General features: G+C 42.5%; 1 protein-coding gene across 1 annotated transcript; it reads right to left on the reverse strand.

Annotated features, from left to right (window-relative positions):
- Positions 1-10,684: 10,684 nt before the first annotated feature.
- On the reverse strand, positions 10,685-12,790 carry LOC147422227 (putative aldo-keto reductase 2). The gene is made up of 5 exons (XM_086502570.1): positions 12,493-12,790; positions 12,094-12,297; positions 11,755-11,927; positions 11,524-11,626; positions 10,685-11,398 (listed from the first exon to the last, which is right to left on the reverse strand). The coding sequence occupies exons 1-5, from the start codon at positions 12,712-12,714 to the stop codon at positions 11,051-11,053; spliced, it is 1,050 nt and encodes a 349-aa protein (XP_086358696.1). The 5' UTR covers positions 12,715-12,790; the 3' UTR covers positions 10,685-11,050.
- Between the last annotated feature and the right edge of the window lie 868 nt (positions 12,791-13,658).

Consider the following 13,658-nt stretch of genomic DNA (forward strand, 5'->3'; position numbering starts at 1 on the left):
CTTCGGTGGAGGCTCTTGAATTCTCCTTTGAGAAGGAGATGCGTCATCAAGGAGAAAATTTCTGAGCCCTTCATATATATCCTCTTCTTCTTCCCGAATCAGAGAGAGACCTCTTTTGGAAGTCTCGCAAGGAGGATTCCTAGATGCTCTCTTGTCATGCTGGGAGCTTGCAGAATCCCATGAGCACAAAGCTGCCGTTGCACTTCACTTTGGAGGGATGGATTGCCCATGGCTTGTTGAAGCCTAGAAACAAAATAGCTAACAAGCATTGGGGCATCATTAGTAGCCTGCTCATTAGCAAAATCAAAGTTATGAACATTAATTTCACTCTCTTTACTATTGTCAGCCATTCTAACAACTTTTAGGTGTAAACTTTTTAGGTGTACTTTGGCACTTCAAGCCCTAGTTTCTACTCCTCTTTACCCCTTTAGAAAAAGCACTCAAGCTCCTGTACCCGTGGCTCGAATACCATTAATTGCAAGGAATAAAAGAGAGGTTCGTTCAACACCAAAACAACACCGGCTCCTGTCAAGCTTCTAATAGCTCAATAGTGGTTAAGCTGTAGGCAAGCCCCGTAGGACTCCACTATTAAGACCATAGCTCTTGACGGTGATGCCCCGTTAACTGCACAAAGGCAGGCGCATTGCAAGGTTGAAAAATCCATATTCTACTTACTCACATGCAATAAATAATACCAACCATTCATAGCTAGCTTGAGGACCTCCCTTCTTGAGCAAGAAAAGAGAAACCTTGTGCTCTGATACCAATGTAACATTTAATGGTCTAGTAACTTGTGTGTAGTGGAATAGCATGAACATAGTGAGCATTTCATTAGAATAGATTCCTAATGAGAATAACAAGAGTGCTTGGGTGGAAAGAGCAACAAAAAGTATAACACCTAGTTAGATAGCATGAACAATACTTCAAAAGAGAGAGAAATTAAGCAATTGACAACAGTTGAGGACCGGATTTGCATGGAGCCGGTCCCCCCTCCAAAAGGCTTTGTATTATGGTTTCTCCCATCAAGAGAGACATTTTACAATACAATTCTTTGTGTTCCTTCAATACTAGCTAGTGCTATGATGATGGAAACTTCAGGCACTAAGCACAACACTTCTTAAACACAACATCAATTCCCTCACGGTCTCAGACCCAAGACCTCACAGACCTTCGAAGATGGCAGAGCTAGCGGGGTATGACAGTAGATTGAGAGGAAGATGGAGTATTCTTACGCGATGTACATCTCCTCACATAATCACTCATATTAGCATATCCTAGCTTAGTAATTAGCATGGTAGAGGAGATGAGCATGCATTGAATCTTGGCTCTTGGTTGGATTTGCATCACAATTAGACCTCCCCAGGCCTAGCCAATGGAAATTAAGCAGCATAAATGATAGTCTTCTGACATGTGTCCCCCTTTCCCCTTTTGTGAGAGCTTCAGGTAATTATTTAATTCAACTAAACTCTCATTGGACCCCTTTTCCTCTTGGACAATAGGAATCAGGCAAGCCATTGGGCTGCTAAATTCTCATTGGACCCCTTGGGAGACTGTCCAATGTCTTCTAGAGAGATTAATTATTAATGGTTCTTTTATTAACTATTTTTAAATTAATTAAACTAGATTTACTATAGCCTAATTCTCATTGGTCTACCTCCAAGGCCATCCAATAGGAATTGAGTACGCCTTCTGGGCTAGGGAGCTGACATGTGTCCCTCATTCCCTTTGTGTACACGGAGCTTGTGTGTGTGTGAGTTTCTCTCTCATCTCCTACTTCTAGGGCTCGCCTCCTCCTATATAGGGATGGTTGAAGACTTTTGGGACACACACAAAGCATCCAATTTCCCTAGGCTTTTGACCTTTGAACGAATTTTGGAACCTTAGCATTTTGGAAGTCTTAATGGGCTGAACCCTAAGGTCTTTGGAGCCCATTGTTGCACATAGCTCTTTTGCAGATGTCTGTCCCTTTGGATTCCTATTTTTCCTCCTTTGGATCCCTACTATGGCCGATCTGCTAACTTAACCAATATTCTAGCTTTTTCTCCCCTGGCACTTCCCCACATTAAATGATCAGTTTAACATGAAAAAATCATTTAGGATAATTAGATATTGATTATTATGACACTTGCTTTGTGTCGATGACGAGAACTATCTTGCTAGAGTGTTTGAGGACTCTAATGCAATGGCCACAAATGCGTTTGCATTGCATTGGCTGTTGTGTTGATTTGCAGATACTCACAAAAGTTCCAATATGGCATGTTTTGGAGGGTGTTCCCATCAGGTTATGCCATCTCTCTCTCTCTCTGTCTCTCTCTCTCTGTCTCTCTCTCTCTCTCTCTCTCTCTCTCTCACACACACACACACACACACACTCACACACTCACACACACACACACACACACACACTACTCCCAACATTGATACCCTATCACACCGCCACTACTCTACCTTGTTTGAAGGATTTCATATCCACTTGAGTTCAAAGGAGGAGCTAGGTCCTATTGATTTCAACCATCTCTGGTAGATAATCACGAAGACCATAGAGAGGCTTCATTGGAGCTTTTTTCATGGTGCCAGATTTGCAAAAGGCAGATTACATGGCTTCAAATTACAACATACAATGAAATCGACCAAAAATAAGCAAAAGAGGTTGGATGTCTTGGTCAGAGATGGCATTAGGAACCGCCTCATCACAAGCTTGTTGCACATCATCTTCACCAACACATTTCTCAATTTGTTCATAAGGTCCTTGGTGACTACATACTTAATGTGCTTTCCTCCAGTGATTGTAAGATAGAAATCACATCATGGGTATTGAGACAACTAGTGAGCAGGTTGACTCGATCATCTTGGCTTGTTCCACCGCATGCCTCCTAGATGAAGTTTCTAGCAACCAACAAGATAAATGTTTGAAAATAGTGTGAAGTAAGAATATATTATGCAAGTAAAGATCAAATCACCTTCTGGTTGTCACTCGTTATTTGCGTGCTCCACCCGAATGTGCAAGGGTTTTAATGGATGAATACGTGCATTTGCGCTCCCTTGCACCAAGGGGAGTTTCTTTCAAATACGTAATGGTGTTGGCAAGCTTCATAACGTAGGTATCTTTTTCTGCATTTTTTGTTGAAGAGTTTCAACCTCCCTCTCCAAAGAGCAATACTATCTTGTAATGCCGCCGTCTTGAGCTTAAGAGCTGCATCCACATATGCAAAGAAGCACCTGCACCGATACACGCTTGCAATAGCTTAACAACCCTGCTTTTCCCCTCCCAAGATATTGAAGAAATGTCAAAAGGCTATTAAAGGATGGATGGAAGTGGCTTATAGGATCGTAAGGGTAAAAATGGCCATCCACCCAAATGTCAGCATTCGTCTCACCGATAGCGCGACATTCCTGTGATGACCTTTGATCACCCTCACATGCGGCCTTTGTTGCAAACACCGTGGGCAAGCAAATATGTATGCTTTTGGTGTGCAGAGTAGTGGTGGTGGAAGCAAACGATTTGTGATGTCCGTAAGCACCATCGCAGCTGTTGCGTGAGGAAGCAAAGGATAAAAAGATAGAGGGGGAGGGAGATGGAGGAAGATACGAGGAGAGAAGGGGGGATGGGGGAGAGAGAGAGATTGGGGAGGAGGAGGAGGAAGGTAGGGGCGGGGAGGGAGAGGAGAGGGAGGGAGGAGAGAGGAGGAGGGAGAAGGCCCAAGATCTTATGGAACCACATGTTCCAGATGCTCCCAAAGTGGAGGTGCTAATCCATGAAAAAATCTAGGAATTGGAAAGTCATGGTATTGTAAACAAAGACTAGGAAGAGCCGAAATTTGAGGCACCTTTAGATACAAGGGAAGTACCCAATACCACAGATGGGGTGGAGTCACAAGCAGTGATGCCTATTCCGGAGGTAGAAGAACCGTGGCCACAATCCTTGTGGCAATCGATTAGAAACCGAAAAGATGGTAGTACTACTTTACAGTCAGCACATATCCCTGAGATAAACATGGATCATGAATTTTTCCCAGGAGATATACGATCTCTATACGGGGATGATGGGTCTGTTGCATCTGAAGAGAGTAAACCACGCTCTCTAAAGACTTTGCCATCTTTCATAGGAGAACACGAGATAAAATCCAAGGTTAAAATGGTACCTTCTCAGTGGAAAGACACACCAAAAATGATTGATACCAAGAGCTTACATGAATTGATGTCTTCTCCTATAAAATACACACTTTATCTCTCAGAGCTACTGAAAATTAGACCGCATCTATGGGGCCAAATGAGCAAACACCTGGAAAACATGGGGTTGAAAATCCCTTCTCATGACCAACTTGCGAACAAAAACATGGATGACACCTCACCGAAGAAGCGACAGACAAAGCCAGTACCGGTAAATAAGGTGGGTGACTACTGTGAAGGAGACGAAGGAAACACCACCTTACCAATTGAGTACAAAGGAGTAAATATGGTTGCTATATTAGATAGTGGGGCAGGAATTGCCATTGCAACCAAAGAGATATGGAAAAAATGGGGAAAGCCTGCTCGTAGGAAAACGCAAATGAAATTGCAATTAGCGGATGGATACATGGAGAAACCGAGTGGAATATTAGAACAAATCATTGTATCCTCGTGCGGCATTGAGTATGAGCATAACTTTGCCATAATGGATTTTGACAAGAGCAGCAACTTTGATATCATATTGGGCAGACCATTCATGCATCAGCTCAAAATGGTACAAGACTGGGGCTATGACTATATCTACTTAAGACACAAGGAAATTACTACAAAAATCAGTGTCAAAGATCATAGTTATAGAGATGTAGTGAGAACCGCGGGGGAAGACTTAAACTCCATAACTGATTTGGAAAGCAAAGCGCATATTTGGATGTATGGAGCTCTTGAGAGTGGAAGTCTTAGAAACAAAGATTGCATCCTAGACCGTTCAGTAGAAGATGAGGCATATGTACCAGAACCTTTTCCAGAGGAGTTATTTGATCCCTTTGGATGGGATTAAATATTGGCAACTCTTGATGTCTGTGTGAATGAGGTGACCCTTACTAAATTTTGCGATGAAGATGGGTATGATGTAACTCCCTTGTTTACGATAAAGGTGTTGAAGGAAGCTAATGAAGTTTGTGAGTGTGAAAGCAGAAAAGTTGAGACAGATAGCTACATCATGGAGCATGATGCCAAAGTGCACATGAAGGAAGCAGAGCAACAACGAGAATATGTCATCATTGACATACCTGAAGAATCGACAAAAGCTGTTTCAAAGAAGCCGACTCGAGAAAAAGTGCAAATGAAAGCAGATGAAGGAAAAAAATTTCCAAGTTCAACATCAAAAGTTCAGCAAATGGAAGATCAAAACAAGAACAGGGACAAAGAAGAAGATGGACTATCTCCTACGATGATCAAATTCAGCATATGCGGAGAAACAGGACTCAAAATCACATGTTCATCCGTGATAGATTCAGAAGCGACAAAGAATCTAATGACTTATGGAACATGGATCATGATGGGAAAGCCGCCAATCACTGAGCTAGAGGAGATCGTGTACACAAGCTCAAAAATGCCGATTCCTAGCTTTGGCATGATAGAAGCCGTACTCAAGTTGAGTATCGGGGAGTATAAAGATACTTTCCACATAATCGACTCCCATCATATCAAAGAGAGTCTAGTCTTGACAGAAAACTGGAGGAACATCTTCTTTCGACAACAATCAAAAGCCGCAACAACAACACCATCAAAAGCCCCAAAAGCACCTCAATCCAATGCAAAAAAGGAGAAACCAACCATCACGGAAAAAGGTAAAGCAAAGGTAAAAACTGAAGTATATCAACCTCGCCAGACAACTTTACCTTCAACGAGCTTCCATCAAATTTCCGCGAAGCCTCTACGTCAAGAGCCATATCACCAACAATGCAATGGAAACCAAAGCAAAAAGTCTATCACCCAAAGTTTCCATCACAAAAAAGCATCCAAAAGAAGCCAAAGAATGTCACCCAGGTGTTGGTATCCAAAGAGCACATCAAAGTCAAAGACCCAGTTTGGATACATGAAGCACAAGTTCAGCCTCAACAACAAAAGGTGACAGGGTGGGTAGCATCAAACGAGTCACAAAGCAGTGGGAACATACAACAAGCAAGTCAAGAGGAGCCAAAGTATGCCAACCTACTGAAAAAAATGGTGGCATCCAAAGACCAAAACAAGGGAAGAGGCCTAAATTTCCAAAACGTATGGAATTGGGTTTCTGGCCTTGAACAGGTAAGTCCAAGTCGCCATTAAAAATACATGGCATAAAAGTCAGAGTCGGGCAGTTAAGCCACTAAATGAGCTAGGCATTAGTCCCAAACCTTCATGTAATATTCTCTGTGGTCTAAGCGTCTTAGCTATTCTAGTTACTCCTCAATATGGAAGAGTTGAGCATAATTATGTTGTGTCGCTCATGCTGGTATAGGTGAGCATAAGAGTCGAAGTCATTGTAGTATAGTGGTAAGTGAAGGAGGAAGTCCAAAAGACACTCACGCACTCAACACAGTCAGAAATGAGTGGAGAAGCTTCTACATCGAATACCCTTCTTGGAAACATGGAAGCTATTGAGACGTCCTTTGATGTCACATGTGCTACATTTTTTCCTTGAAGCACCCATCAAATCCATCTCTTACACTGCATGCTTTTGTTTGAAAATGTCTCATAAGCATATAGAGTGTCCCATAATATGCACTTGCATTGGCACTCTTCCTTTGTTTCTCCCAAGCACTCACCTTGCATGACAGGTACTTCAAGTCCAAATGCTCAACTCCAATAAGAGCGTATAGCAAAGGCACTTTTTTGCCACCGGGTTTTTTTCCTTCGGTCATCTAGGTTTTAAGACCCTAATCTAGACCTCATCATCAACTTCTTGTATATATTCCTTCTACATCAACAATAAGGAAATGGATACCCACATCAATCAACGACTTGGAGCAAAAATTGCAGGTCTCCATATGCTTATCAAGAGCATCTTTTATCTTCAAGGGTGAAAAAAAAGCTCCATCAACAATGGCAAGTCAAAGAATGGCCTACAACGACAAGCAATGACAAATTCCGTGAGAGAATCATCAACAACAATCAAAAGTAGCTCACACAGTGCAACACCGGCTACCTATTATGGAGAACTCAAATTGCAACGGACCTTGAACGCAAATCGATCGTAAAGTCCACACAACAAAGAGGATCAATTCTACAAGCTCAGACAAATCAGCATCCATCCTTATTGCGGCTAAGACTGGCAACAAAGAGGTGAATGCACATCAAGAATAAAAGTTGCCTCGAAAATCAAAGATCAAAGATCAAATCACGTATCAATAACATGACATATATGAATCACTCAAGGAAGGGGGGGGCGTCATCAACGACAAAGCACTTCCCAAGTTGAAGTCCACCCTTGAAGACAAAGCTGAAGACAACCCTATGACAAGACTACACAAGGTCGTGTCAAGGGACGACACGAATGAGGAAGGGGGGAATGTTTGAGGATAGATCAAACGGGCGTTCAATTGGTCAGACACGTAGCCGGACACCACATTTGTAGTTTATTATTTTCCTGTGCTAGTGTCGTAATACTCTGTGTAAATCCTGATTCCAAAGTAGTGAATCAATCCCCTGAGTTGTAATGCTATAATGATATTTGTAAAGGTCCATGTGAGCCGGCCACTGGCCATTTAGAATGCCCTAGGTATAAAGGTCAATAAACTTAATGTGAAGGGAGGCTTATCTTTAGAAGAGGAAGGGAGAGGGAGCTCAAAAAACGTACGCTCCAGCTACGAGCTGCTCCAAACTTGTAATCATCGCAGCTAATGATTCGGTAATCCGTTTTCGATTCAGAAACTTGCATTGTGTTCCTCTCTCTTTGCTCTTTAATTCAAGTGTAAGCATTGTCAGTTTTGCTGTGCTTCACGACTACGCGTTTGTGAGCTATAATTGTAGATTTGAGTGCTTAAATTGCTGTTTTTAATCCTTTTGACCATAGGAGAGCGTTCTTAGACCATAGGACGATATTTTTGGCATGTTCTATTGCAGTTTTCATGACCTTTTTCATGATGGATCGCGATTTTGGTACCTTGTCAGATTGCAACCAGACTTGCTAGGATAGTGCCCCTACGTGTCGTAGACCTCCTCCTAATGTTTCGTTGCATTTCGAGTCCGTTCGAGTGCCGAAATGGCGTGATGACCTAGAGCTGTGAGAAAGGACATATGTAGATTCCCCTGATCATTGAGTGTTGGTTTGCTTGTAGAATTGTTGTGTTTGCTTGTTAAGGTTCACTTCGTGAGATTGACGATCTCATGGAGTCTCCCTGAGAATTGACATTATGTTAGTGCCAGAAAACTATGCTGCAGACGTCCGTCGCGGTGACCCGCTAACACAACCCTTCACAAAAACGACCATACATTGAGCTCTCTGATTTTGTATCTTGTCAGATCATAGTGCACTCTTTAACTTTAATTGTAGGAATGTGGTTTGTACTATAGCAAGCATCAAGAAGAAGAAGCAATCAGAAAAACATTAAGTGCGGGAGAATGGTTTTTGATTGATAAGCATGGCATGGTGTCATTTCAAAACTTTAATGTACCGAGAATGTACCATAATAGGGTTAGAGATTATTAAGAAAGTATAATGGTAGCAATTTTTCTTCTCTTCATCATGGCTCTTACCCAAGACGTACAAGATGGACAAGATGGAAGGAAAATTTCTTTCTTAAAGCATCGTAGGAACAACTCTAAGAGAACTCAAAGATCTATAGCACGAGTCTTGAACTCAAGGGAACAACGGTAAGAGCATTGGAAACCACTCATGAGCCAAAGTATATGGTGAACACAGGACCCCAATAAAGACTAATGCAAGACCCATCAGGATGTAATGAAACTGAATGAACCCCAATTATGCGATCAAAGTGAAAGAAGAAATTGAGAATATGGTGAAAACACCCCAAAACAATTCTCATGAACTTTTAAAGATAATCCTTAAAGATTTGCATCATTGCTATATATATATATTTTCTACCTGGATAAGGCTAACGAATACCTCTATTTTATAAACTGTGTGTGTGTATGTGGCTCGGATAGCTTCCGTTTGGAGGACGGGTCACACACTTGGACTTTTTACATGAACATCTCTACACATAAATCGGCTCTGAAGTTGATATACATGAGGCATGCAAACCTTTAAAAAGATTCAATTTTCCATTGTCGATATGCCATAACACATCAATCCTATATTTTCAACATGTCAAGCTTAGAGTTAGGTTCAGACCCACTATGCATCAATTCTTTAGTGGTATTTGAGACCATTTTAGAGAAAGCAAGTGAGCATTTGCTCCCCTTTTTTCCCTTAGTTTTAGGTATACTAAAAATACAAAGGAAATGTTGTGGATTAATTTATTGCCTTTAAATTGATATGATAGCCTTCCTCAGCCTTTTAATAAGGAGACGCTCCTTGTTAACATAGGAAGTTTTTGTTCAAAAGTGCTAATGTTGTCTAGCAGGAAGAGAAATTGATACTAATACTAGTTTTCAAAATTGTGGGACACATTATTACCAAGAATACTACTAATACTTTTAGCCATAGAAAGACCCAGCTCTTAATTTGGTTTCATAACAAAGACGAAGATCACATAAAACATTGGGCAAGAAGACATGCATTTGGCTCAATTGTGTGCTCCAAACAGTTAGTGAGGAGACATGTGTTCCCCATTTCAAATATGGAAACAATAAGGTACATCTGCAATCATTATAATTAATTGTTGCTTTTTGCATCACATGGATCCAAAGACTGCCTTCTCGCATAAGGTTTTGCACTTTTTTCAAACTAAATTTAAGCTATGTTTGTGGGTTGTTTGTGATTTGTGGACATGTTGTCAAAGTATAGTAGGAAGCTGTGGTTATAAAACTATTTCAATGCCTGGAAATTAAATTAGCAAGGCTGGTGCGTATGTAGATTATGTGTTTAAGAAAGCCACCATGTTTATCCAATGGGGCTAGCTTAGTTGGAAGAGGGTTGGACTTGCATCACCAACGGGTTCGATCCCCACTAAGTGCCCTTGGCAGTATCTTAAGGAAAAGGATGGCCCTAGGTGCCCAGCCTAATGCACGGCGTTGGTGGAATAAAAAAATCTGACTTGTCAGCACTTAAAACAAAAAAAAAGGAAACCCACCACGTAAAGGAACAAGATAGTGGGAGCATTGCAACAAGGGTTGTCATCATACTATCGTGTAATAAAGTTTGGTATGGTTTCTTTATTGTGTACTACCATTCACGTCGTATGATTTAGATTTGTAGGATGTGTCTTTCAAATAACTCCCAAGAACCATGTTGACCACATAGTCACAAGGAATGGCCATTTTTAGGTCTACGTTCCCTGTTCCAATCTCCCATTCCGAATCCCTGTTTCGTGTTTCAGACATGAGTATCCATAAAAGGGGATGATATTTCATGCATGTTGCCATTCCGATTTCCCATTCCGGGTAGCTATGCCATGTCATACTGTTGCGTATGTTGTGTCGTATGGTCATACGGTACAATTGTAGAGATATGGAAACTTCCATGATTGTTACGATCAACATACCACAATTGGAATGATGCTGTTGAGTTGCACTATGAAGAAAAAACAAAACTCTACTCTGTATTCTGCAATGTTGGAAAGCCTTCATGTAGAAAACTCTAGTTTGTATTTGAAGGTTTATGCAGTTTTGATTTTTGGTCTTGGTAGGTTACCTCTTGATCCCAAAATTAGAGGTAAACTTCATTATGTGCATGTTTTATGCAATGTATATGTAGTATTGGAGCTATAGGGATACATAGATGCTAATTTGGATGGTGATAATACGGACAAGAAGTCTATGAGGTGATTCCTTATCATCATTGGGAGTGCATAGTCGTTTGGATGGGTAGAGAGGCAGAGTAGTGAGGAATTGTTGTGATGGCATGTCCGGTAGCTTGCCTTCACAAGCTTCTAGTAACTGGAACTTGGATGCTTCCATAGTCGCATCAACTTGCAGCAAGAGAGATGAAAACGCAAAATCAAGGAGCTGTCCATGCAGACAAGGGAGGAGTATCGGAATTCTGGTGAGACATCAACAGATGTGCATCCTCATAACGCTCTCCGGCAATAGCGCCCTCGTGAAACAAAGCCACAATCTCCTCCACCTCTGCTTTGCTCAACTTCACATCAAGGGCACCCACATTTTCCTCGAAATTCTTGACGCGAGTTGTGCCGGGAATGGGTACGACGTCATCCCCTTGGTGCTGAACCCAAGCAAGTGCGACCTGTCCTGGCGTGCACCCTTTTCTTGCAGCCAACTCTTGTAATGCTTCAAACAAGATCTGATTTTTTTCAAGATTTACTCCCTGCATCCTTGGCTGCGCAATCTACACTTTCAAGTACCATGCAAACAGGCCAATGAATAAAAGGAAGTGAGTTTTAACGTATAGATTGCACACAGACTATTCAGCATATAAATGATTCTGCAAGCTTATCGAACAGCACAACATACCTTGCGGAAATCTGTTTCTGTTGCGTTTTCTAGGATTTTTGCACCAGCTGAAAAGAACCCTCGACCAAGCGGGCTATACACAACTATTCCAATCCCGAGTTCCCTGCAATTAATGTGAGAAAAGGAGCCAGTGTGAAGTGACAGTTTTATTCTTTCTGTCAACCACGGTCAACACAGCATGCATCACACACATACAAGCGTGAAGAGTAGATGAAAAGAAACAAGGATCACCTGCAGGTGGGTATGATGTCTTTCTCCACATCACGCGACCACAAAGACCACTCCAGTTGGACGGCACTAATGGGGTGAATTGCATGAGCCCGCCGTATGGTTGATGCTGAAGCCTCGGATAGCCCCAGATACTTCACCTTTCCTTCCTCCACTAGCTTCTTCATTTCCCCCACCTGTGGAGCAGAGCACATAAAAACTCATGCCGAACAACAAGTGCCTGAAAAATACGTGTATTGCTGCATTTTACATGCTGGTGTGATTTCAATGTTCGCATCTGTTTGAAGTTATATGTTCCATGATTAAAACATGGCAGCTTAGCTTCTATGGAGGTAACCTCACCGTAACTTCAATCGGAACGTTGGTGTCAATACGATGTTGGTAGTACAAGTCAATGTAATCCACATTAAGCCTCCTAAGGCTAGCTTCGCAAGCTGCACGCATGTATGCAGGATCTCCATTGATGCCAAATGTGCCAGTATCTGTATCAATCGTGGCGCCAAACTTTGTGGCAAGCTGGACTTTATGTCTTATGCCCTTGAGAGCCTGTATACATACATTAAGAACCAAATGATCGATTACATGCGCACACAGACAAATGTTTGTAGGTTTCAACTACATTGGAAGTGGGTAACTATTGACAAGCTAGTGAGCGCGCATCAACAAATGCATACAAACACTGGCTCAATCAGAATACAACATGCCACCTTAAATCATGAGAAAACAATACAGAATGAATACCTTGCCCAGGAGGAGCTCGTTGGTGAAGGGGCCATAGACATCAGAGGTGTCGAGGAAGGTGATGCCGGAGTGGACGGCGTGGTGAATGAGCGCGATCATGTCGGCGTCAGGCTTGGGGAGACCATAAAAGAAGGACGACATGCCCATACATCCCAGGCCCTGAGCGGAAACGTGGAGGCCCTGCGACCCCAAAGGAACCGACTTAACAGCAGGTGGAGCCATGTAAAATGCAGCAGGTGAAGAAATTCTTAGATAGCAGGCTGGCCGTGTGTAGTGATGAGAGGAGAGCTTTTACAGCACAGGCACGCTTCGACAGGCTTTATAAAGGACGGGGGCAAGGGGTAGAGTCGTGTCGTGGGCCGTGACATCACATGAGCTCCTCTCCAAAAAATTCAAGCAGGACTCCGTTACGTATATCATATGTTGCCACGATTTCAAATAGCTCGTTAAAGATTGGAATCTTGGGAGATGCTTTCATTTTCTTCACTTTAGCAGGGAAGGAGGTTGCGACTCGCAGGCAGGACAGCGAAGAACGTGGCTTGTAGCAAGCAGACAGAGTAGGAGAATGTGATGCGAGATTGGAAGAGCTATGTGTGCTGGACAACGACGACTGGGCTAGGGAGGACACGGGGGCGGGCAGAGGACTGGGGGCTTGCTTGTTTTATAACAAAGGGGCAAGCAATGTCACAAGCACCTGGTGCTGGTGGGATGGTTCAACACAAAGGATGCTTCCTGATTGCGGTGTGTCGGGTTCAATTCTCGCTGACAAGTGTTTCTTTTGGCCCTTGGACTCGGCAACCCACAGAGCTTGAGATGGAATATAGTGAGATTCCAATTGATAAATTGGGAGATGAACCAGTATGTGGCACCCATTATGAAAAATAAAATAAGCCAGAATCCTCTATGATACTGACGGGCGTGAGTACATCCAGGAGCGAGCAACATTAAGGCCGCTCGAGCGATAGAGATGCGAGCAGCGTAGAGTTGCCGACGAGCGAGCACATGGAGCTTGTGAGAGCACGCACAAAATCCAGGTGTAGCAAGGAGGAGCAGGGGGAAGCCCTGCTCTGTGGCAGTCATCTGCCCTGCTCCGTGCGAGCAGGTAGTGGATGTTCATCTTTTCATTATTGAACGAATTTTCCATCATCGTCAGCCTTGCAGGGATG

The sequence above is a fragment of the Adiantum capillus-veneris genome, chromosome 27 (genome assembly GCF_014529385.1).
Source record: "Adiantum capillus-veneris isolate H3 chromosome 27, ASM1452938v2, whole genome shotgun sequence".
In the NCBI taxonomy this organism is placed as follows: Eukaryota; Viridiplantae; Streptophyta; class Polypodiopsida; order Polypodiales; family Pteridaceae; genus Adiantum; species Adiantum capillus-veneris.